This window comes from Ahaetulla prasina, chromosome 3 (assembly GCF_028640845.1).
Source record: "Ahaetulla prasina isolate Xishuangbanna chromosome 3, ASM2864084v1, whole genome shotgun sequence".
Taxonomy (NCBI): domain Eukaryota; kingdom Metazoa; phylum Chordata; class Lepidosauria; order Squamata; family Colubridae; genus Ahaetulla; species Ahaetulla prasina.
Genome location: NC_080541.1, coordinates 126,775,729 through 126,801,697, shown reverse-complemented (window position 1 = coordinate 126,801,697; position 25,969 = coordinate 126,775,729). Strand labels below are relative to the sequence as shown.

The 25,969-nt window shown below is 39.5% G+C and overlaps 1 protein-coding gene across 1 annotated transcript in view; it reads right to left on the bottom strand.

Annotated features, from left to right (window-relative positions):
* LAMC1 (laminin subunit gamma 1) overlaps positions 1–25,969 on the bottom strand; it is a 156,769-nt gene that overhangs the window by 34,798 nt on the left and 96,002 nt on the right. The window contains exons 4-13 of the mRNA XM_058178256.1: positions 24,416–24,582; positions 19,458–19,646; positions 12,970–13,087; positions 12,706–12,804; positions 11,421–11,557; positions 7,720–7,842; positions 7,421–7,610; positions 5,432–5,544; positions 1,480–1,701; positions 252–440 (exon numbers count right to left, since the gene is read on the bottom strand). Of these exons, the coding sequence (XP_058034239.1) occupies positions 252–440; positions 1,480–1,701; positions 5,432–5,544; positions 7,421–7,610; positions 7,720–7,842; positions 11,421–11,557; positions 12,706–12,804; positions 12,970–13,087; positions 19,458–19,646; positions 24,416–24,582 (1,547 nt within the window). The remainder of the gene's footprint in view (positions 1–251; positions 441–1,479; positions 1,702–5,431; positions 5,545–7,420; positions 7,611–7,719; positions 7,843–11,420; positions 11,558–12,705; positions 12,805–12,969; positions 13,088–19,457; positions 19,647–24,415; positions 24,583–25,969) is intronic.

Genomic DNA, 25,969 nt, shown 5'->3' with positions numbered 1-25,969 from the left:
CATAGGAATTGCATTTCCAGAACGATTGATCCAGAAATTGGCATTTCCATCCTTACTCAAATAATTCTCCTTTGCTTGTTTGTTACATAAAAATGAGATTCAATATAACTGAACTTATATTTGAAAAAGTCTATGTTTGCGGGGGAAAAAACCCGGAACAAATTCAAGTCCATTCATTACTCCTCTACCCAGTAGTGCAACAGAGCTTGCCAAAGCTGTGTCTTCATAATGAGAATCCAACAAGAGCATACCTGTGGTTCCAGCTGGACAACTGGTACAGACCACTTCCTTGGTCTTGGGAACTACAGCACAGCTTGAACCCCCGGGACATGGACATGGCTGGCAATCTGAAGAGGTGCCTGTGGTGGCATCACCGTAATAACCATCGCTGCACTTCTCACAGTGAGGACCTGCAGTGTTATCTCTGCAGTCACAGGCTCCTGGGGGTAAAGAGAGGAAAGCTTATCATCCAGAGGCTGAATCACTAGGGCAGCAGCTTTCTGACAGGAGATTCTCCTGATGTGGCACAATAGCCTCTGGTGGCTCAGCAGACTAAGTCTGTCTGTTATTAAAACAGCTGCTTGCAATTACTGCAAGTTCAAGTCCCACCAGGCCCAAGGTTGACTCAGCCTTCCATCCTTTATAAGGCAGGTAAAATGAGGACCCAGATTGTTGAGGGCAATAAAAGTTGACTTTGTATATAATATACAAATGGATGAAGACGATTGCTTAACACAGTGTAAGCCGCCCTGAGTCTTCGGAGAAAGGCGGGATATAAATGCAAATAAAATTTAAAAATCCTGTTTTAGATGCACACAAGGGAAAGGAATAGATAAAGCAACATGCTTTTATACATTAAAAAAAGGAATATGACATTTAAAAACTAAAATAAAGAATATTAGATTAGTAAGGCATTCATTTAAGGAGATAATCTAGATCAGGGGTCAGCAATCTGCGGTTCTGGAGCCGCATGTGTCTCGTTCACCCCTCTGCTGCGGCTCCCTGTCACTCAAAATATGTGTCACAATCGCCAATGTGTGACACCCACTGGCACATGATTTTTTGAACTTTTCAACCCCCAGTAGGCCAACCATGAATAAATCCAAGAAAAGAAAAAATTCAGAAGAAAACAACATTTAATTCAACTACATATGCTAGTTTTGTGGCCACTCAAGAAATAGTCAGGCACGGGAAGCGTTTTGTGGCTCCCAGTGGTTGTTTTTTTTTTCTGTGGGAAGCGGGTCCAAATGGCTCTTTGAGTGTTTAAGGTTGCAGACACCTGATCTAGATCAATGTTTCTGAACCATGGCATCGTGAAGATGTGTGGACTTCAACTCCCAGAATTCCCCCATCAGTTGAAGTCCATTCATCTTTAAATTATCAAAGTTGAATAATGCAGGTCTAGATAATCATCACATCCAGGACATCGAAGTGCAAACAAAACCTAGCACCAATAATATCCCCCATAATTCTCTTTACCAGATTCAGGATTGCAGGTTTCACTGTGCTCGTTGCAGAAACATGGCACACAAGGACTATAAGGTCCAAGATATGGAGTCTCCCTTCTGTAGCCCTGGGCACAGGTTTCACAGAACTGCCCCAAGTATCCTGCTGGACACATACAATTTTCCACCCAAGTCGCTGGTATTCCATGCCCAGGGTGAGCGCTCACAATAGTAACATCATCCAAATACCCAGCACCTGAAGAAAAAAAAACAAAGTCATCAAGATGAGTAAGATGTGTAGGAGATGTTGACAAGTCTCCATAGCACAGTAAAGGAGCCCCACTGCTTCCAGGCAAGTCACACAAACTTACAGAGCTGGATTTGTTTAGAGTTTCCAACCATAGCCACATCAGAGTTGTAAAAAGTTATTTTTTGTCCTAGCTTTCGCATCAGCATTGTTTTCTGATTGGCTGATATGGGTTTCGACTTAACATAAATCCCCAATTGGTTGTTATTTATTTATTTATTTGATTTGATTTTTATACCGCCCTTCTCCAGAAGGACTCAGGGCAGTTTACAGCCAACATAAAACAATTTTATAAATAGAATTAAAAAATCTTAAAAATCTTATTCAATTTGGCCAACCCCATTTAAAACTATAATAAGAAATGATAAAAACCCCAGTTAAAAATCGTAGTGTATTAGGCCAGCCCTGCGCGGTGAAACAGAAAGGTCTTGAGTTCATGGGGGAAGGTCTGGAGCTCGGGGAGTAATCGTAACCCCAGAGGAAGCTCATTCCAGAGAGTAGGTGCTCCCACAGAGAAGGCTCTCCCCCTGGGGGTCGCCAGCTGACATTGTTTGGCTGACGGCACCCTGAGGAGACCCTCCCTGTGTGAGCACACAGGTCGGTGGGAGGCTATCGGTGGCAGCAGGCGGTCCCATAAATAGCCTGGTCCTATGCCATGGAGCGCTTTAAAGGTGGTAACCAGCACTTTGAATTGCACACGGAAGACCACCGGCAACCAGTGCAGCTTGCGCAGGAGAGGCGTTATATGGGAGCCACGAGTAGCTCCCTCTATTACCCGTGCAGCCGCATTCTGGACCAGTTGGAGCCTCCGGGTGCTCTTCAAGGGGAGCCCCATGTAGAGAGCATTACAGTAGTCCAGGCAGGAAATGACACAGAAAGTCATTTCTATGAGATATATGGTATATCTCATTTCTATGGCTCAAGAATCCAGGATTCCCAGTGATTTATAATCTTAACAACATAAACACAGCATTTAAACACGCACATGCGCACACACACAATAAAATACAATTATAGAACAACATCCCTGTCATCATAATTTAAAGCATCACATAAATTTATCCAGCAGCAAGCAATACTCGCTTCCAAGACCCTGAGGAATAATTGTGCATTCCTAATAATTTGGCTGCTTTGCCCTTTGTGTCAGAATTGGAGAAGACTGGGGTTGCATATCAAAATGTATCTTCTGCACTGATCAAAAAGCTGTATGGCAAAATATTTAAAAAAATCATTGGGAAATGATTTTAATAATGATAAATCATTAATCGTTTTTGATTGTTAAAACATTGGATTTACGGGTCATGCTTGACTCTGCCAAGGGTGCCACTTTAATGTGCTGCTTCACCGGGTTAACCGGAGTAGTCTCTTGATTTAGAAAAAGGATTTGAGGAGATTCCCTTAGTTCCCATTCAACACAATGGTATACTTCCATCCAAGACATTTTGTGAGCTTTTTAACATTTGAGCAGTAACACCCAGGCAAAGGTTATTTTCTAACAAATGAACCATGTGTTATATTTATTTCTTGGTCTGGAGCCAGGCTAAGAAAGATGGCCCTGGCTATCTTCCTTTACTCCTTTACTCACTGGATTAGCCCTTCCTTCATGGTTTTGCCTTAGATAGCGACACAAGGAAATTATGATGCTGGCTCCCCTGGCTCCCCTCATAATCAATCAAGATTTATCAATGCACCTCAATAGTTTTAAATCAAAGATTTTGGAATATTTTGGAAAATATTCTTTTTAAAAAATAAATAAATCACATTTTAATTATAATTAAAAAGGAAAGAGAGTTATGATAGTTGAGGCCGTAGGTCACATTTTCTTTTTTTGTAAGAAGGTGCCCATCTCACCTGAAGTGACTCTGTGTGGTATTCAATAAAAACCAAGGATTAAAACATTTTGCCAACCTATAATCAAATTATTTATCTGGTTCCTAATTTGTAAGCAAAGTTTTCAAGGAGTCAGTATTACTTTAAGACCAGGGCCTACCCACAAAGTCAAGACACCACTGTGGGCAGATATCTTGCTTTTGTACAGTAAAGGCTGAGAAGCACACAGATGTGGCAACCAGCCAAACATTCTCCCTGTAAAAGCATGGGTGGGTAAGGAATGCAAGAAACTTATTTACACACACCATTCCTTCTGCATATATCCTCAGGAAAAAAAACCTGGAACAACTCCCACCTTTGCAGATTGACAGATGGATTGGTATCTCAGAGCTGAATTAATGTTTCACTTTGAGGGAGTTCAGCAAAACCAGGCATTCTAGAGCATTTCCTTCCCCCTTCCCTCTTAACTTTCAACCCAACCAGTGCTGGGATTCCTCTTCAAAACTGGGCTTGCCCTATAACTGCTGCCTCAGAACAGCTTTAAGAACAGCTCTGCCTCACGTACACCACAACTTCAAGGTGCTGGCTGTTGACGTAAAGTTGTTTATCTATTTGGGGTGGTAGTTCCAGCCACAACCCTAGGTGATCCTGCACGTTAACAATAGAAGAACGTAAATCATATCAGGATCTTTCTGTATTTTTTCCCTTAAGTGAAGTCATTTCCTCCTTAAGTATGTGGACCCTTTTAATGCAACTATATGTGTTTGTGCTATATTTTTGGCAATCTCTTCATCATCCTGATTTAAGAAGCCCTGGTCAACTTTTTGTATTTTGGGTGTAGGTGGCAAGCTAGTATGTATGTTGAGTTCATTCAAATTGCAAACTTTCAGGGATGAGGCGGGATAGCATTATAAGGAAAAAAGTGAAGAATTCTAATATCCCAAATCTTCAATGTGGAGATACTATTATTTTATTTATTTATTTATTTATTTATTTAAATTTTTATACCGCCCTTCTCCCGAAGGACTCAGGGCGGTGTACAGCCAAGATAAGAACAATAAATATACAAAGTTAAAATATCAATTTAAAATACCTATTCAATAGTGGCCGAATTAAAACCGTCAGATTGACCAACCTAAAATACCCCATATAAAATTACAGAAGATTAAAAAATTTAAAATTTAAAATTTAAAAATTTAAAAATCAGTCCAGTCCCGCTTGAACAAATAAATGAGTTTTTAATTCCCGGCGGAAGGTCCGAAGGTCAGATATTAAACGCAAACCGGGGGGAAGGTCGTTCCAGAGAGTAGGTGCTCCAACAGAGAAGGCCCTACCCCTGGGGGCTGCCAGCCGGCATTGCTTGGCGGACGGCACCCTGAGGAGACCCTCTCTGTGAGAGCGTACGGGTCGATGGGAGGCATACGGTAACAGCAGGTGGTCCCGTAATGACCAAGTTTATGAAATGGGTAGAAAGCTTGTAACAGTAATCAAGGAATGCTCTAAGATAGGGATGCACATTCTCTAAGTCTAAAGACACCGTTGGGCTTTGCGTGTTGAAAATCATACCATAAATGAGTGGGGCCACCATTTATGCAATAAAATAGCTAACACTACAATATTTTTTTAAAAAAAGAAAAGAAACAGTCATGGAACATAAAACAGACTAATCAAGATCCATCTTTCTGATTAAAGCAAAGACTTGTTTGAACGAAATGGTTTTGCCGTACAACAAAACATTGGAAAAAACACTACAGACATTCCAAGAATTCTGTAAGGTAGGTGCAACTGCAAAGAAAGGTATTTCTTGACATTCACTTAGTTTGATCATCAGCAATTACCACCAACTTACTCCTCTCACTGTAGGTTCCACGAATCTTGATAGCTGTTAAATTATGGAGCAACTTTTGGAATTCAAAGGGAGTGAGAGAAGGCCTCCAGGGGTAATCTGTTGCTTCATGGAGCCTAAAGGGAAGTAGCATTGAAACAGTTTTAAATGCCAAAAAATTAACCTGACTGGTGGACATGTTGCTTTTAAATAGGATCTGTCTGATATTATTGGGTAGCAGCATCTCTCCCTTCTGCTAGTGTTCAATAAAATAAAAGTTCATATGTATTTGCCTTGTTTCTTCCTCTGTCCTTGGGCAAGTAAATAGACACATTCACAACTTCCCAATTATTCCCTGCATTTGCACTTCAGACTAACCCAAATTAAAACTTAGGAAACAACCACTGGTAGTTAGTCACCTGAACAGAGGATCCATCACCTACCCAACAACATGGTCATAAACAACCCTATTGTAGGCTATGGATATATTCTTGGTTAGGGCAGAGGTATTTTGCTCCGCATCCTAACCCATCAACTAAAAACACTTCCCTTCTCTGCTGGTGAGGAAACAGAGAGAAGGTACATCCAAGGCTGAACAAGACTTCTGCATGTACTGAGTATCACTTACTCCTCATCCGTTCCCTAGGACTAGGATCCTAAGACATTTTTAATGCAAGCCTGATCAATCACCTTTTGGAGAGGAAATTAAGAATGGGGACCGTAACAGGGGTGGCAGAGATGCAAAGTAGGTAAGGCCACATCATAGACATAAGTAGCACCAGCATTTTCTAATTTTTTTCTTGTTGTGGGTTGGGGGGGAATTAAAACTATATTACTCACACATTATTTTTACTCAAAGGGACAGGAATTTCAATTTTTAGCAATTCTGTATGAAGGAAACTCTTAAAAAACATGAAGTTTGAGGACACAGATAGCTCTGGGGCCTGGAGTTGTCTACTTCTGTTTTAATGCTTTGCTTTCAGTCTGCAAAACCTGCCTTGGGGTCCATGCTTTCTAGCAAGCCCATCTAAAGTCATTCCAATGTCCAGGACAGGATAGGACAGAAAATTGTGCACAGGAAAGAGATTAGCTAGAGAAAGGTGCTTGAGTTTACTTTGAAACCAAGCTAGTTTGTTCAGATAAACTGCCTAGATGGGAGATCAGCTAAAAGCACATACAATGTGTGGTGAGGAGAACAAGAATGAGCAAAATCAAGATAAAGGTTGTTTCCTACCTATCAATTTGCAACTGCTGCTTTCAACCATATCACTCATAGAGCTCTCCCACATATCTTATCTCACAGATTGGAAGCTTCAATCAACTTAAAAAAAATGCTGAATTACTGAATGTAAGATTTTAATGGAACGTTCAGCTGGGAACTCAGTGATAGTTAAATGCTTAGAGCTACGTGGCTTGAAAACCAGAAAAGTAATAACAAATATTATTTCTCCTCTATTAAAGTTAATGAGGTTGCAAAGTGCTTAGCTTTGGCTGGGTTGTAGCACTCTCCACTCCCTGCTGTAGATAATTAATTGATGGGGGGAGGGTGTTCTGCCCCAAGTATTATTAAAAATAAAATCTTACATAACCATTAAATCCATCATAAAAGCATTACCAGTTGCCCTCTCAAGTTTAAGAGAAAATAAATACTTCAGTATAGTATACTCTGCCACATTACTACTATCACAGAGCAAAAGTTAATTACTCCAGAGTTGTATCCCTTAAAACTGCAGTTTAGTATTTTTACTATAATTTAGTATTTTCCTCAAAAAACTACAATTTAGTATTTTTTTCAAAAATAACAAATTTTAGTAATTTCTAATTCCCCAAGATCGTATCAAAATCATTCATTTTGCACTATTCATTTATAATCTAAGGTAAAAAAGTATTCCATTTATAGTTCTAATTATTTGTTCTAATATTTTAAGCTGTGCAAATAAAGAGCTTTAACCAGAATCTTTACCTCCAGGCAATCCCGACATTTTCCAGATTAGAACATACAGACACCTTTACCTGAATGAATATTTCAGAGTGTTCTCACTGGGATAGGAGTTGCCTTGAGCAATCAAAGGTACAGATACTCTTAGTCCAGCACCTTCAAGGACTATGTCCTCAGCAGAAAGGCGAGTGTCTCGCTTATCGACCCGAAAAGAGAATGACAGGTTTTGCCCATAACTTAGCATTTGATTTCCTAGGAATTTGCCTGAGACAAAAGCAACAAAATCCACATTCAAGTAAAGGTAAAAGGTAGAAAGTTTATTGGCAAACATGCTTATATAATCTATGTATAAATAATCATTCTTCCTTTGTACCTGGTGTGCTGAAATAGATGGGGAAAGGTGTATCTGAGATTACGGATATTTCTTGAGTCTCAGGTATCCAGCGAATGGAGATTTCAGAGCCATCTCTCTGTTCCGCATGCCAGTTTTCCTTTCCTGAAAGCCACAAGAAGAAACCGTCTTATGTTAAAAGTTGAATTTGCTCTACTTAATACATGAAGAAATATCTTGAATATCCACTTGCTTTGTGAATTCTATCATGAAAAGGAAACAGATTTCAACACTGATTGAAAACAGTCTGTTGTGATTTAAGAAAACTGTTACACAAACCATGTAGGGAAAAAATCCTGCTTCAAGGATTATCGAAATTGCCACTGTGTGTTATTAAACTGGTAAGAACAGATAATAGACTTGATCTTAGCCACAAGAGTTTATTTATCAGATTTAGAGACTTGCCCAGAGTTGCTCTGTGAGTGAGATGGGTGGTCTCTAAATCTGATAAATGAATGAATAAATAAATAAAAAGCTGAGAAGCTTGTGTTATTAAGTGTAAACTGGAACAGAATAGGCCTAATTCAGCCATCTGGTACTTGGCCTCTTTCACAAATGTTGAGATTAACTCTGCTCACACAGTAGCAGTAAAAAGAAAATATCAACCTTTCTAGACAATGGATTTTTTTATTGATCATTTGATTAAACACAGATTTATATATGTACAATGAAGTCGCTACAATTTTTATTTTTCCACTCTTTTCCAGTCACATCATTTGCAAGTTACCATGAACAGAACTATTGGCTTATCCTTATTGGTTACACATGTTCAGCATATTATTTCATGCAATTTATGTTCTCTTACTTTGCTTCTTACCTACAGCAGATAAACCACTCCGAAATCAAACGTTTTACCAGATAGCAAAACTCACAAGCCAATAACTAATCCTAGGCTAACCTGAGAGCAAAAACTCAAAATAGAGCCTGACATTGCAAACACATCCCATTTGGGGTTTATTTTATCTGTTCGTGTAGCCTGGAATGGTTTGTGGGAGAGAGGTACGTGGCTTAATATAGAGTTTTTCAAACTATGTTTCATGGAACCCTAGGGGTAAATAAAGAAATAAATATGATTTTCAATAACTAGAATTTGCTTTTTGATCAAGGGTTCCAGGACTATTTTTCAATTGACAGCTTCTACGGCAAAAAAAACAACACCTCACCTCGAAATGGATGGTTATCACAATGTCTGAACAAATTTTCACATGATAAACATGCAACAACTGTTACAACTGTAAAGCTAAGGTGAGTCAATGCCTGTGACCTCAACGCCACAATATAGTCTCAGAGGAGAACTATGGAAAAATCCCTGCAATTTCCTTGGCAGGATTTCAGAAATAGTTTGCCAATGTCTTCTTGTACACATGTGAGAGAGTAGCTGACTTAATGTCACTCAGATGGCTTTGTGCCTAAGGTGGGACTAAAACTCACGACCTCCTAGTTTCTACCATGATGCATGAAACTGTCTCTCTTCAGTCAGTACAAACCTGCCATTTCTTCCTTTCTAGTCATTCTTCACAAGCTGCTATTCCGTTTATCAATTTTCTTTGAAAAGAAGAGATTGGAATTCTGAAAATAATTAAAGTTATTTGATTTTCTCCTGTTACTACTTGAAGAAATATTTATCTCCTCAAGGTCTAAGGCAGGACTAGAGATCCCAGTTTCTAGGCTGATACTTTAACCACTATATCAAATTGGCTCTTTCTATGGATACCACTGCCTACAAAATATAAAGAATTTTGCTATTACATGAAAAATACAATGCGAGATGAGACAGTGAAAGAGCTGTGTAAAGAACTACGTAAAAAAATCTCCCGAATGATGCTATGTACACAGGTTTGAACACTGACATTCTGGAAAGTGAAATCACAGGAGAAAATATTGCTAGCAAGGAAGTTTCAGGAGGTGACGAAATACCAGTAGTATGTTTAAAATCTGACAACATTATATTAGTTTATAAGCAGATATGGAAAACTCTACAAGTGACCGTGCGGCTGGAAAAGATAAAATTTCTATTCTAAAAATAAAAGGGCAATACTAAAGAATGTTCCCAACAATTGCACTTTATCTCACATGCTCAAAATGCTACAGCCCAGACTTCAACCATTCATAAAATGCAAATTGCCACATGGATAAGATGGGTTGAATGAAAGCAGAGACAGCCAAGATCACATTGTGACATGTGAAGGATAATGAAAAGGAGAAAAGATTTCTGAAAATATGTATTAAGATGCTTTACTAATTACATTAAGGCTGTTGACTATGTAAATCACAACAAATTAGGGATGGTTCAGGGGATAGCAGGCCACCTCATCTGCTATTGAAGAATTGGTTTCTTGACCAGAAAGGAATCATTAGAATGAAATATGGAATGATCAAATAGTTCAACATTGACAAAAGAGTGTGCCAAGGTTGCATATTGTCAATCTTGTTTATTTAACTTGTACAGAGATCATGAGGAATGTTTGATTAGAAGAAACATCAATATGTCCTTTTAATAGCTGAAAACGAGGAGACCCAAGTAAACCCTTGCTGAAAGGAAAGAAAAAAACACAAAGCTAGTTTGCGGCTCAATTTAAAACGAAAATACACACAACCCCCCACCCCCCACTTCAGATGATGTTAATGGCAATGCTAACCAAATGGAAATAGGCAGAAAAGAAGCTGAAGTAATAAGCAAACCAGAGGCTCAGAAATTCATAGGAATGGTGACTCTAACTATGAAAGAAAGGCAAGGGCTTTCAGAAAAAAGGCTTTGACAGAACTAGACATCGTAGGATTACAGTGCAAAGACATCACACTGGCAACAAAGGTAAATATTGTCAAGACTATGGTTTCCCTAGTTGTAACCATGGCTGTGAAAGGTGAACTATCAGGAAGGCAGAATGAAGAAAAACAAATGCTCCTGAACTGGATCATTGGTCTGGAGAAAAATTTTGAAAATACCTTGGATTGCAAAAAGAACAAATTACTCAATATTAGCGGAAGTAAAAATAGACTGCTCACAAAAAACAACAACAAAGAATAATAAAGCTAAGCTTAAATAGTTTAAATATTTGAAAACAAAAGTCCCTGGATAAGATCCCAATGCTTGGAAAAATGAAAGGCAATTAGAAAATATGGCAAGCGTATTACATAAACACAGGCTTTGGAGAATTCAAACATGAATTGCTAACAGTCCTGATGAACTGATACCCATTGGACAATTAAGAATTGGAAACAACTGAAAAACTGAAAAACAATGACAAAACTTGCTATTATGCTTTGATTAAAAAAATCTAGAATTGCAAAGTTTTAAAACATGCTGTTCTCGGCCACACACCAGACAACTATGAGTCAAGCTATGAAGCAACTGAAGCTGAAAGTTAGAAATTGTACAATACCATTGATTATATAACACCTACTTAAAAGATTACAGCTTGTTATGGTATATTTACATTTTCCTAATTGCTAAACAAATTGACTATTTAAATTTAGCATAGGCAAGTTAATTTGCCCTATTTTATTTTATTGATTTAAAATTTTGATTTTTATTACTGGAACACAAGTATGTTATATCATATTATATTGTGAATGCACCAATGCTTCTGCTCAAAAGAAAATAAACTGATGAATGTGTTCAAAGCATTATGTTTTACACGGCATGATAACCTAATCCAAGAAAAACTAATGTTTAAACTTACCTGTTTGGAAGGTGGATGTAATTTTGGAGGTACTGTATCCGACAGCATTGGTACAAACAGAGGAATGTCCAAAACAGAAACAGGGAATACATCCCCTAGGATTGTCAGAATCCAGATTAAAAAAGCCAGGCTTACATCTAAAAGTAAAAGAAAACACTGACATTCATACTCTGTCTTTTCTGTTTCTGCATTCATATATTAAGGAAAGACTTCAAGCTGGGCTAAAAGTCATACCTATAATACATTATATATAACCATAACAGAACTTCATGCTAAAATGTGATAGCATTTCCCTTCATTTAAACTCACAGCCAGCACCCTGAGAAAATGCTATGAGATGAAAATAAAAGGCAGCAGAATTTACACTGACATTCTGACCACTAAGCATAAGAAGCTTGGATTATAGAGATTTACCTATAGTGAACGTATCATTCAGAGGTGGATTTCAGCAGGTTCTGACCAGTTCTGGAGAACCAGTAGTGGAAATTTTGAGTAGTTTGGAGAACCGGTAGTAAAAATTCTGACTGGCCCTGCCCCCATCTATTCTCTGTCTCCCAAGCCCCAGCTGATTGGGAGGAAATGGGGATTTTGCAGTAACCTTCCCCTGGATTGGGGAGAGATGGAGATTTGACAGTATCCTTCTCCTGCCACGCCCACCAAGCCATGCCACGCCCATCAAGCCCTGCCCACAGAACCGGCAATAAAAAAAAATTGAAACCCATCACTGGTTATCATTGCTTTGACTATATCTGTGTATTGAAGGAAAATACAGTATATGCTCAAGTACAGGGTTGTTTAATGATCTGAATCTATCACAGTCAATTAAATCCACTCCATATTTTCTACAACAGTATTATCATATTATGGTAGTGCTAATATTTTCTATAGTAAATGCTACTGCTACAGAAGTCATTTTTTTCAGAAACAATGGGTGGAGTAATAGTTCTGGATGGGCTGCACTTCTGCAAGTTGGGTAGCAAAAAATCTAGGCAGGCAGGCTGGAAGATGACACATCTGCCAACAGTAGTTTCCCCAATACTAGTAAATTTCCAAATAGCCAAAATAATCCCGATTCAAAATTTTCCTTCTCCACAATCTGGAACAAGAGTTGATGACGATGTTGATTTTAGATGTATCCAGGTAGATCTATCCAGGTAGCACTTAGCTTGATCAACCTCAGGATTTTCAAACAAAAACATTTGAGTAATCTGCATGGAGATTGTAAGGAGGATACAAGAACACAGTCAATTCAGCACTTGATTCTACCTACTAGAAATTGCTTTACCTTTCACAGTTGAACCCTTCCACGTTGTCTTTACAAGCGCAACGCCCTGTTTCTACATTGCACTCATCTGTGCTGCCAGCTGGATTGCAGGAGCAGCGCCTGAACAAGAAGAAAAGAGTCTAGTTGGAACACTGGGAAGAATGAAGGAATCAGAGATGTGCAAATGTTCTAATATAGATTGTTTCACCCTCTAATAGAATATTTTGCACACATCTAGACACAGGTTTTTCCATTTTCACTTTTACTTATAGGACCAAATTTTACCTGCATCCAGCCTCTGTAAGAGAATGGAAGCCAGGCTGACACCTATCACACTTGTCACCCATCACACCAAGTTTACAACTGCAGCGTCCATAATTGTCACACTGTGTGCTGAGGGAGCCTGCGGAAAACAAAATAAGGTTAAAAGTACTCCCTCATAGTGATTTATTCCTCTTCAAGCAAAGTTCTAGAGAAACATTGTACACTTTGGATTTCCCTTTTATATTGTTTCTTATTGAAATGCTAAGGACCATAAGCCGAAGTCAGATATAAAGTATAATTGCAAATGGATAAACTTTTAAAATTTAGATAAATAGAGTATATGTTTAGCCAAAGTATTTTAAATGAGTACAAGAAGTATGCTTAGAAGTCCTTTCCCACAAAAATCCACTTTATTTTTCTCTTAATAATTCCTTTTGATAAATTTAGAAAGGGAAATCTTTTTCTGTCACAGTTATTTTTAAATAATATATTCATTTCAAAAATATTTTTACCTGGAAAAAAATGAGGGAGGGAGGGAGGGAGGGAAGGAGGGGAAAATGAGGGAGGGAGGGAAAAATTAAACATGGGAGCACCAATATTTCCATTATATATGCAACCTTAAATAGAAAAATAAACATGTTAAACATCTATATTCAGAAGTTCTATTCCCAGTCTGAGTAAGTAGATGGCAATATTCCATTTGAAGCTAAAAAAATGGAGTCTATATATTTGAAGAAAGCACTACATACAAATCATCAAAAGTCTTTGGTATTACATTAATTCTTCAATCGATGCGATTTCTCACACTAAACACTGATCTAAAAAAATATGGATTTAGTTTCTCAATATTTCACCCTAGTAAATCTGACAAGAAACAGAAAAAGGTGAATTTCAGATAATGTATTTTTTATAATTTTGTAAGAGTACAGTAATGTTGTTGAGTAATTTCCTCAAAAGAAAGTCAAAGACCCATCCCCTGCACCCACGTCGATCACATTATCCAATCAATCCACCATCCGACCTGGAGACAGCCCCCAGTCACTCCTATCCAGGTGCAGGCTGTACGTCCTTGACTCTCAGAGAAAAGAAACATTTTTAAACACTCTAATAGGGTTTTATATTCCTTTCAGGTCTCACTTGTGACTTCATTTCAGGACAAAGGGTAGAACAACTATGTTCAAGAATTCTGTAGAATCCAAGTTCCAATAGTTTAATTAGTCACAAAGATATATTTTTCTTTGTGACTCAATGCTGATGATTTTATTCTGTATTTTTACTGGTGGTTTTCATTCAGAATTGGTTGATGAAGTTTAAAACAATCTTATGCTCCTGCATTGGTTAGCTTTCAAAAAGCATTCCAATTCATTTTACTTTTAGTAAATATTTTCACTGGAACAGTTAACTCTGATCGAGACTGCACAATTTCAAATGGACATCAAGAGTTGAGCTCTGGCCTGTCCATAGCAATAAATGAACAAAACAAAATAAAATAAAATAACATATAATAAAATGTTTGTAAAGACAAAACAAAATGCTAAGTAAAATCATTCTAGTTTAACCTTTTTTCTGATATTCTTCTTTCTTCCACACGAAGTATATTCATTAGGAGATTTAACACTGAATAGCTCAGTGGTTCCATATATTTTTTCAATCAGGGCTTGCATTTTTTTTTCTCCTGAAGACCAGGAGAGATGTCAACTGTGAGTCTTTTATTTCATTTCATTACATCTGAGTTACAGTCCTTCAAATCTTTTACAAAGAGAGATACTCTCTCTAAACGATGTCAATTTCTGAAATTGATTCAGTAGACCATAGATAGAATTTCTAGACAACTGAATGCAATAGAGGAGCTATGGTCTCTTCCCCATATCTAAAATAGCATGAGTTCTGTTATTTCCTATTGTTCAATACTTAAGTCATAAAGTCTATTATTTTTACTCTGTAAGCTAATTTACAATGCAAATATATCTCCAAGTGGAATGCCTTCAACTGTGCATTTTGCTTTTTAAGTATAGGAAATATCAATACTTTACAGCCCTCATCTTTGACATTCTTAGATCACTAGGATTCCTAATCAATATAGCTGAAATTATTGCTGTATTGAACTTATGGGAATTGCTATCCCAACTTTTCTAGAGAGTGTTAAATTGGACAAAGAGAAACTAACTCCTGATTTTCAAAGATGTCTTTAATTCACCTTTAGGCAATTTTTTTTCAATAGAATCAACCCCCAGAATTTAAATAAGAGGGAATTATTCAGCTTATATGAAGCCTTTAGCATATACAACCAACATTCTTCTTTCTAGTCTATAATTATTTAGAAATAATTACTCAAGACAAAAACATTGTCTTAAATGAAGATCAAAATATTAACCTAAATCAACAGAAAGGTTAAATACATACTGATTGCCTGTGTGCTATAAAATTTATTAAAGGGTTTCACTGAGGTTTGTAAATTATTCTTGAATGCATGATACAACATGATATACCGGTATCACTCTACCCTGATGCTACACTATTTATACTTGAAACAAAACCAAAACAATTTGCACCAGCCTGGTATTTGGAGATCTCAGCTTGATATCGTGAATGATACTTAAACCTGAAAATTGGATTATGTCGATTGAGGGTATGCATAAGTTATTTGACACTTTCAGTTGTATAGCTAGATCTCATATTAATGTCCAAATGCAAAGTTTTGCACATCATGCTTATTGTGTGATTACGATAGAAACTGAGGACACACATGGTCAGCTGAAGCCCAAAGGATCATTCATCCTCCAAAACAACGATCCTTTGTTTAGCAACTCTTTGAAGTTACATTGGCACTAAAAAGTAATGTACAATGAATCCTTGCCCTTATGACTTCCACAGCCTCCTCATAATCACTCCTCCTCATGATTGCGATTTGGACCTTTGGCAACCATTGCACGTTAATAATCAACCTTCATAATCAGGTAGCAAAATCAATGTGGAAGCCAGCAAGAATTTGCAAGTCATGGTCTCTGGTCAGTGGTTGAGAGATCTGGACTTAAAGGAAATAGTCATTGAACCTTTGTCATGGTCAGATCACTCTCTTCTTCGCCTGGACTTTCTGACCGCCATTCACCACCGCAGGGAGACGGAGCCGATACGTTGGTTCCGTCCCAGGCGCCTGATGGACCCGGATGGGTTCCGGACGGAGCTTGGGCCATTTCCTGAGGGTCTGGCTCACGGCTCGGTTGAGGAACTTGTTGCGGCCTGGGAACGGGCCGCGGCGGGGGCCTTAGACCGTGTCGTGCCTTTGCGGCCTCTGACCCGGCGCAGGTCCCAACCGGCTCCTTGGTTCTCCGAGGAGCTGAGAGGGATGAAGCGCCGGAGAAGACGCCTAGAGAGTTCCTGGAGGTCTAGCCGTTCGGAAGCTGATCGGACACTAGTGAAGTCCTATACTAGGACTTACCTAGTGGCATTGAGGGAAGCGAGGCGTAGCTACGCCTCCTCCCTCATTGCATCGGCAGATAACCGCCCAGCCGCCCTGTTTCGGGTGACCCGCTCCCTCCTACACCAGGGGGAGCGGGATGACCCGTTGCAGGGACGTGCTGAGGAGTTTAACGGTTATCTATACGATAAAATCGTTCAGCTTCGGGATGGTTTGGACCAAGATTGCGGTGATACGGGTGAGACGGCTGAGGGTGGTCTTGGTGACATTTTATGGGATGAGTTTGACCCTGTTGCTCCCGAGGACATGGACAGGTTGTTGGGGAGGCTGAATGCCACCACATGTTTACTGGACCCGTGCCCCTCCTGGTTGGTGCTGGCCACTCAGGAGGTGACCCGAGGCTGGCTCCAGGCGATTACGAGCGCTTCTTTGGTGGAGGGTGTCTTTCCGGCCGCCTTGAAAGAGGCGGTGGTGAGGCCCCTCCTCAAGAAGCCTTCCCTGGACCCGGCTGTTTTAGGTAATTATCGTCCGGTCTCAACCTTCGCGGCGAAGGTTGTTGAGAGTATGGTGGCATATCAGTTTCCTTACACCTGGATGAAACTGTCTATCTAGACCTGCTCCAGTCCGGTTTCCGCCCGGTTACAGCACGGAGACGGCTTTGGTCGCGTTGGTGGATGATCTCTGGAGGGCCAGGGATAGGGGTTGTTCCTCTGCCCTGGTCCTATTAGACCTCTCAGCGGCTTTCGATACCATCGACCATGGTATCCTGCTGCGCCGGTTGGAGGGATTGGGAGTGGGAGGCACCGTTTATCGGTGGTTCTCCTCCTATCTCTCCGACCGGTCGCAGTCGGTGTTGACAGGGGGGCAGAGGTCGGCCCCGAGGCCCCTCACTTGTGGGGTGCCGCAGGGGTCGATCCTCTCGCCCCTTCTGTTCAACATCTACATGAAGCCGCTGGGTGAGATCATCAGTGGGTTCGGTGTGAGGTACCAGCTGTACGCGGATGACACCCAGCTGTACTTTTCCACACCGGACCACCCCAACGAAGCTATCGAAGTGCTGTCCCGGTGCCTGGAGGCCGTACGGGTCTGGATGGGGAGAAACAGGCTCAAGCTCAATCCCTCCAAGACAGAGTGGCTGTGGATGCCGGCATCCCGGTACAGTCAGCTAAATCCGCGGCTGACCATTGGTGGCGAGTCATTGGCCCCGATGGAGAGGGTGCGCAACTTAGGCGTCCTCCTGGATGAACGGCTGTCTCTAGAAGATCATTTGACGGCCGTCTCCAGGAGAGCGTTCTACCAGGTTCGCCTGGTGCGCCAGTTGCGCGGCTTTCTGGACCGGGAGGCCCTTTGCACGGTCACTCACGCCCTTGTGACGTCTCGCCTGGATTACTGCAACGCTCTCTACATGGGGCTTCCCTTGAAGGGCATCCGGAGGCTGCAGTTAGTTCAGAATGCGGCTGCGCGGGTGATAGAGGGGGCCCCTCGTGGCTCCCGCATAACACCCATCCTGCGCAGGCTGCACTGGCTACCTGGGGCCTTCCGGGTGCGCTTCAAGGTTTTGGTGACCACCTTTAAAGCGCTCCATGGCATAGGGCCGGGTTATCTACGGGACCGCCTACTGCGACCAGATACCTCTCACCGACCCGTGCGCTCTCACAGAGAGGGACTCCTCAGGGTGCCGTCAGCTAGGCAGTGTCGGTTGGCGACGCCCAGGGGAAGGGCCTTCTCTGTGGGGGCTCCCACCCTCTGGAACGAACTCCCCCCAGGACTCCGTCAACTTCCTGACCTTCGAACCTTCCGTCGCGAGCTCAAGACACATTTATTCATCTGTGCAGGACTGGCTTAGATTTTAAATTTAGAGGGGTTTTAAATTGATTTTAATATTTATATTTGATATTTATATTTCTATTTTTAATAATTCGGGCGCTAGAATAAGTTTTTTAAGGATTATTTTAATTTATTGATATTGATGTTTTATATGCCTGTAAACCGCCCTGAGTCCTTTGGGAGATAGGGCGGTATATAAATTCGAATAATAAATAAAAAAAAAATGGTCACATGATGCCCTTGCTTAACAACACAACTGCCATCACTAACTGAAATGGATGTGTGATGTTTAGCTTTGTGACTGCTTTCCTTAGCAAGAGAACTGATGGCCCCAATTAAGATTTGTAAAGTGAGGACTATCTGTAGAGCTTTCAGCTCTTTCAATTACCAAAACTTGGCCATACGTTTTTCTCACATTTTGAATTAGAAAACACCACCAAAATCCCTCAAATAAGCTTAAAATGGTTCTAAAATAACAATACGTCTCTATCCCCACAGGGTACCCCCTAATATTTCCTTGACTAGTTTGCATTAATGTTGAGTTCAATGTAGCCTTTGGCTGCAGGGGGAAAAAAGTGACCTATAACCATCCCTAGTTATACATCCCTAACTGAGATCCTAAGCTAAGCCCTAAATTTAGACCTGTGTAGTGTAGTTTTTTAAAAGGGATGCAGTGGCTCAGTAGCTAAGATGCTGAGCTTGTCGATCAGAAGGTCAGCAGTTCAGTAGTTCGAATCCCTAGCGCCGCCTAATTGAGTGAGCTACTTGTCCCAGCTTCTGCCAACTTAGCAGTTCGAAAGCACATAAAAAATGCAAGTAGAAAAATAAGGGACCACTTTGGTGGAAAGGTAACAGCACTCCGTGCACCTTCGATGTTTAGTCATGCTGGCCACATGACCACGGCGACATCTTTGGACAGTGCTGGCTCTTCGGCTTAGAAATAGAGATGAGCATCACTCCTAGAGCCGGAAATGACTAGCACGAATTTGTGGGGGAACCTTTACCTTTACCTAGTGTAGTTTTACAACATACAGGTACTGTTTCCATATACTTCCCATTTTGGCCATAGCACCTTGCTTTCCACTTTAATGCAATTTACTGAGAGCTCCAATCATATACATTATGATTTAATCCAATTTTTTTTTCATACAAGTCCAGTACTTGAAAACCTGGAAGCATGAGACGAACACCCTCATTTCAATATTACGGTAAACATTATTGAGAAAAAGTGAAAATGAAGAGAAGCAGTCTCCTTAATACTTACCCACAGGACTGCAGCTACACGGCAGGCAGTTCTCCTCACTCCCCAGGCGGTAGAAGTTCTCCCGACATCTTTCACAGTTTGGTCCATCAGTGTTACCAAAACAGCCTGTGCAGTGGCCACCATGGCCGGTGGATCGGTACAGTTCAGGATCAAAATAACACTCCTGTGATCGTCCATTGCAGTTACATCCTGTATGTTAGAGAGTGCAAACCCAAGTTTAGTTTAAAAGGCTGTGAAGTGTGTGTGTGTGGGGGGGAGAGGGCTTAAAATACTTTTCCAAATTGTCAGTTTACCACTACAATACTACTTACAGTTAATATGACCTGGGAACTCAAGTTCTCTTATAAAATAAATTGCTCAATTCAGGTAATTAGAATGGCCCAGAAATGAAAAATTACAGGCAGAGGTTGGACAACCAAACTATTCCTACCTATTTATGGTGACAGAATATTTTTTTCCTCAATGAAAATTCTATTTTTATCATGTTGAAAACATGAATCATTTCTTTTATTCCCCTTTAGATTTAGGCTGCTTTTTAAAAAACAAAAACAAAACCATTATTGTGGTTTCTCTTTTTCTACTTCACAGAGATACCACAAATACCACAGCCAGAGAGTATCAGTGAAGCTCCTGGATTAGAAAGCTGAAGCTCTGACTACAGCAGAAGACCTTAAATTGGTTTTGAACGAGAAAGAAAAACAACAGCAGCTGCTTGCAATTACTGCAGGTTCAAGTCCCACCAGGCCCAAGGTTGACTCAACCTTCCATCCTTTATAAGGTAGGTAAAATGAGGACCCAGATTGTTGGGGGCAATAAGTTGACTTTGTATATAATATACAAATGGATGAAGACTATTGCTTGACATAGTGTAAGCCGCCCTGAGTCTTCGGAGAAGGGCGGGATATAAATGCAAATAAAATAAATAAATAAATTAAATAAATTAAATGTCTAATGTTCCCAACATCCAGATGTATTGGACTTTAATTCTCATAATTTATTTCCCATTCATTCACAGCCAGAATGGCCTTTGGTTACTTTCAATTAAGCAAACACAGAAGGGCCAGGATGATTGGATTCCCTGCTAAACCCTCCCAATATGAAAAATAAAAGAATTACTAGAGCTTTTTGTTTCACAACTCAAGTTAATTTCTCCCAAATCTTGAATGCAAATCAAGAGATGGTAATCTGTACTGAAGATGCTTCAGTAGGGAACTCTGAATTCCTCTCATTCATGAATTATTTGCTAAACCTTGGCTGACAACCAGAAAATGGCCCATGTGATCAATTTGTACATCGGTATAATTGGGAATATGGACTAAAAATTCACTAATTCTAAAAATGGTCTCTTCTTTCCAGCTAAGTAGACAAGGAATAAAACCACCCAAGGGATGTGTGTGTGTATTTTGTAATAAGTGCCATTGTGGTTATGGAGAATGCCCACTACAAAGTGACTAGCACACAGACTGAATGTTGGGCTTGGGAGATGTTGCTGATTGCCCTGGAGTTTCCACCAAGCTGTCTTCCCAGCTGTGCTACAGTTTCTACCCTTCCCACAGCCCTCCCACACAGTTACTCTGCTCTCTGGCATGCAAACTTCAGGGAAAGATAACAATGAGACTAGACTCCCCCCAGCTGCATCCTGTGAGAAAATATATATATGTACTTCTGCTTTCTTTAGTACAGACAGATGTAACTGCTCATGTCTAGGATGTGAAGCAGAACAAGAGCTATTAACCATTGGCTTTATTACGCTTTCAGCTGAAGTCACAGATTTACATGGACACTGGAATGAAAGCTGGGAAGCAAAGCATCATTCTGAAATATTCTTTTAATTTCTCCAAGCTTTACTATTGAATTTTCAAACCTGTGGATTAGAGCGCACATCTTATAACAAGAAAAAAGTATGCTGTATCTTCAAAAACTAAGCTATTCTGGAGTTTACCTACTTCAGAGTGGAGAGTAATTTCAACCCATGATCAATGGGTGTGCAACAGTAGCATACCAAGCGTGCCATGGATAAACATTGGCATTCTAGGCTAGAAGCTATGGCACTAACTCATTCCATGCCTGGTTGGGCATAGAAAGTGCTATATATTGAGCTATCACCTGGATCATTCTACAATTCTCAGGAGGACACCTGTCCATTACTCATTGCTCTAGATCAGAGGTTATCAAAAGTCCCAATATTTTGATTTGTTACTAAAAGGATTTAGACTAACAATGCAATTTATCTTAAAAGTCTTTCATTGAAAATTATTTATGCATTATATTTATATCAATTTTTAAGCAAGACAGAATCCTGAAGCAGCATTTTTTTTGAGTTTCAAATGTTTTCTTAATTCTTTCCTGGACCCACTCCCTACTTTCCACCCTCTGTTTGGCAAATGAGTGACAAAAAGCTCCAATGGTAGACATCTTGCAATTGTAAATGATAATCTGGATCAGGGTGAATGCCTTAACTTGCAACCATTTGTTTATTGACCATTCAAAATTACAGGGGCACTTGAAAAAGTAACTTACGGTAGTTTTTTACATCAAAATTCAAGTGCTTGGTAAACAGGCATGTACTTATGACAGTTGTACTCTCTTGAGATCATGTGATCACCATTTGTAACCTTCTCAGCCAGTTTCTGACAAGCAAACTCAATGGGGAAGTCAGATTCACTTAACAACTGCAGTTATTTGATTAACAACTATGGCAACAAAGGTTGAAAAGTAGGGCAAAACTTACTTAACAGCAGAAGTTTTGGATTCATTTATGGTCATAATTCAAGGACTACCTGTATTACAATTTGGTTTAGCAGAAAAACTCTCTCTCCTTTCCCTCCCTATCACTGTTAGAGCTGCTGACCTAGAGAACAGATGTTGAACTAAGTTATTTTCAACTCACTGAGTAGTTTTTAGGAACTAAGAGTAGTAGACTGTTTCCAACATCTCAGAAACTGATGCTACTACTACATGCCAAATAACAGTCCTTGGTCTAAGAAATCTTCAGTGCCTTAAGATCAGAACTGCATGTTATAAGAAATACAGATCTGTGGTCCAGGAAACCAGCCCTCTCCTAAATATTCCTTTCCTAACTTGCCTCATGTCCTTACACCATACTACTGATTTATTTTTTTTTGCTGCTTTGTCCAACCACTTACACAGCAAGAAAAAGCTCCACCTGTCATTGCCAGATTCCATAAGTTGTGTTCTATTCTATGGGAGAAGAAGTAGAGCTTAAAACAGGACTGTTTTTATAACACACAGTTATCACCAAAAATAGGATGTTCTTCATCTGAACTTCAACCAAAATGCTAAAAAAAAAAGATTTTAAATTTTACATCTTCAATGGCCACAGACCAAAAGAATTTTTTGCAGAACAAAATCAAAACCAAAGCAGAAAGACAGAACTGCATGCCAGCAGCCGTGAAAGAAGTCACTTTGTCAAGTGCTTTTATTTCTTATTTTGAAAGCCTTTTCATATAAGTAGATCAGAGATTTCATTCCTGAGGAAGTTATGGAAGAAAAAAGGGATATTTGCCAGAGGATATGTTGATACTGTCACCTTATAACAGATGTTCAGGTGTCATTATGTCACTCCTCAGCTGTACACTTACAACAAACTAAAATTCTTTTTGATACCACCAAATTTCTAAGAATATTAACATTAGTTGCTTGGCTGATTAATAAAAAAACAGTCATCTGAACCTTTTTGGTTGTGCTGAAAATTGTAGGTTTCAGAGTTAATTTTAACAAGCACAAATCAGTCAGTCTACCCTCTGACTGTCAACTGACTTTCTAGCAATCAACTGTTAATTTTCAATCTTTTTTTTTAATTCAGCATCTTACACTGAATCCCTACATTTTACCTTTTCATCAACACTTTGTGAGGTGTGATTAGAATCAATTTCTCAATTACTTTATTTTCTGTAATACTTTCTTTTAGAAGATATGTTTTAATTGTGTGTTTGACTCAATTCAGCAGGAATTCCAAAAACCAATGGAGGTTTTTTTCCCCAGCTTTGAGAAAATCATTACCACTGTTACCTTTCAACCAAAGAGTTTATGATGTCTTGAAAGTTCATGGATGTGAACAAGGGCATCTGTGAAGAAGGGGTCATAAATGCTAAGATGGAGGGTTTGACTGTGTGATCAAAGGCTGTGTGTGACAAAGAATTGGAGCTTTGATCACACAGTTGTATTTCCCATCTTGACTCTTTTGACTCCCCACACTGTGGACATCCTGGATGGAGATAATATCTATGGAAGCCTTAGAAGCAGCCGAGATTTCAAAATATAATTTCAAGTAATCAGGAGACAAGGTTCAAATATGTTTCATGGCATCTTGATACTTTTTAATACTATTAGCATCCACAGAATATAATTAAAATTTGAGGACCAGCTGTTTATCAGCTTAATTTGAATACTTCCCTATTCTTGAGATTAAAAAATCTGGGTCAATTTATCTATTTATTTTGGCACACTGAACAATAACTTCGGTTATAACTGGTTGAGCCCAGAAGTCCATACTAAATCAACACTATATCAACAAGAACTGAACTTATTTCACAACAGTTAGATTTGCTAAAAATAAACAAAGAGAACAAACCAGCAGTAGGTTAATGTGATCTAGTTTTGAGATACCAACAGGAAAATTACCTAACTTTCTGCAATTCCCAAGACATTTTTATCAGACACCAAGAGATAACATGAACAAAGACATCTGGGGTAAAGTTAAAAATATGCTATGCTTCTGCATTGATACAGAATAGCCAGGACAGGAAGTACTACAATTTGCCAAGAGGAAAAAAGGAAGAAAACTTATTGAAGACCCTTAAAATTGGCTGCCACCCCCTTGATAGTAGGAAGTGATGAAATAATTTGGCAGAAAGATTTGGCTTCTTGTGATTAAACCAGATTATTTTTTAAAAATTAAACCAGATTATTTTTTAAAAAAACCAATACACACTTACGTAAACATTCATTGGCACTGTTAGCTGTTGCTCTTCGCCAAGGCCGGTCATTGTAGAAAGGAAGGCATTTCTCACAGTCAACTCCAAAGGTATTGTGTTTGCAACTGCAAGCAAGCTTTCCATATTCGTTCTTCACACACTCACTTGCATGGCCATTGCATTTGCATCTATGAGGCAGAAACAGATTTTAGGAAAACTATACAGTCTGTCCTCTAGCAGTCTGGTCTTCCCACATAAGCAAAGACTGACTCATATCAGAGACTGCAAGATTCAAATGTTCCCAGCGGAAGAGAGAAGATCTTGCTACAGTGCAGGCTTCTTAATAAAAAGGATTGAGAGGATAACCTTAGTTTTGTCAAATGATTGCCCATTCCAAACCAAGATTGCAATTAGTTTCAAAAAATATGAAAGCTTTTGACATCTCCCATTAAAAAATGTGGTTTAATAATGTGGTTGTCATAAAATGTTTTTAAAAACCCCACTGTGCTTGAGGAATCGTGCTTCTCTAATTTTCCAAGGAAGAGTATGCACTGAGCAGTCTTGACAGTGTCCCATGGCCAAAAATGGTCTCCCAAAATTCCCATCTGGATCCAAATTACTACACCTGTCCTCCTTTTGCAACTGCAGATGATTTCTTACCAGCAAGCCAAGACAAAGAGCAATTTCACCAATTCTGCTTCAGAATACAATGTACATCTTAAGCCAAATTTGCTGATTTTTGCACTTCATCCTCAAAAATAAGGGCTAGCTGTTGAAGTTGGCTCAGAGACATACATTGACTAATCTCTAATCTAGTCTCACATGTCTCTGCTTGAATATATTAAGCTCCATTTCTTGCTTATTGATTTCTGAATTATTTAACTAAGATTTTAGGAGCAGCCTAAGTACTTCACAAACTTAGGTTGATCTGTTATGCCTAGGATTCTAGGAGTGAACATTATTCAATTTTCATTTTATAGGCAAGGACAATGACACAATGAGAGCCATAAATTCCATTGAAAGCCAATATGAAATGCTGATTCATCAAGCATACCAGATCATGACTATGCCTTCGCCCATTCACCCCCGTTCACCCTGAAACACTGGGGAAGGGCAAGCACATAACATTTTTGGAAGCATGAGCATGATCAGACAGCAAAGCAGTTTCAAAGTGAAGAGATACATGCATATTACTACCTTTAGGAGCAATACACATCCCTAAGATATGGAAATGCATGATGGACTGGGAAGCTCAATTTTTATCTCCCCTTCTCCCATCTGCCTCCACCTCTCCCATTTCCATTTGAGGATATAGATATTGGCCTATTTTACAAGATTGCTAAGAAGGGTTCTTGCTATGAATAGCGTTAATTGGAAAAGTAGTAGATAAGTTTTTAAGGAAGATTTTCAGCTTACAAACTGAGCCAGAAGGTAGAGAAGCAGTTGTAATTACCGATAATGGAAGATACCAGAGTGAAATAACATAAGACTTTTCTTCTATATGATGATTATATCAGTCACATCAGGACAGATACTGTATTTAAATCAGTGACTATACTTTTACCATGGTCAACG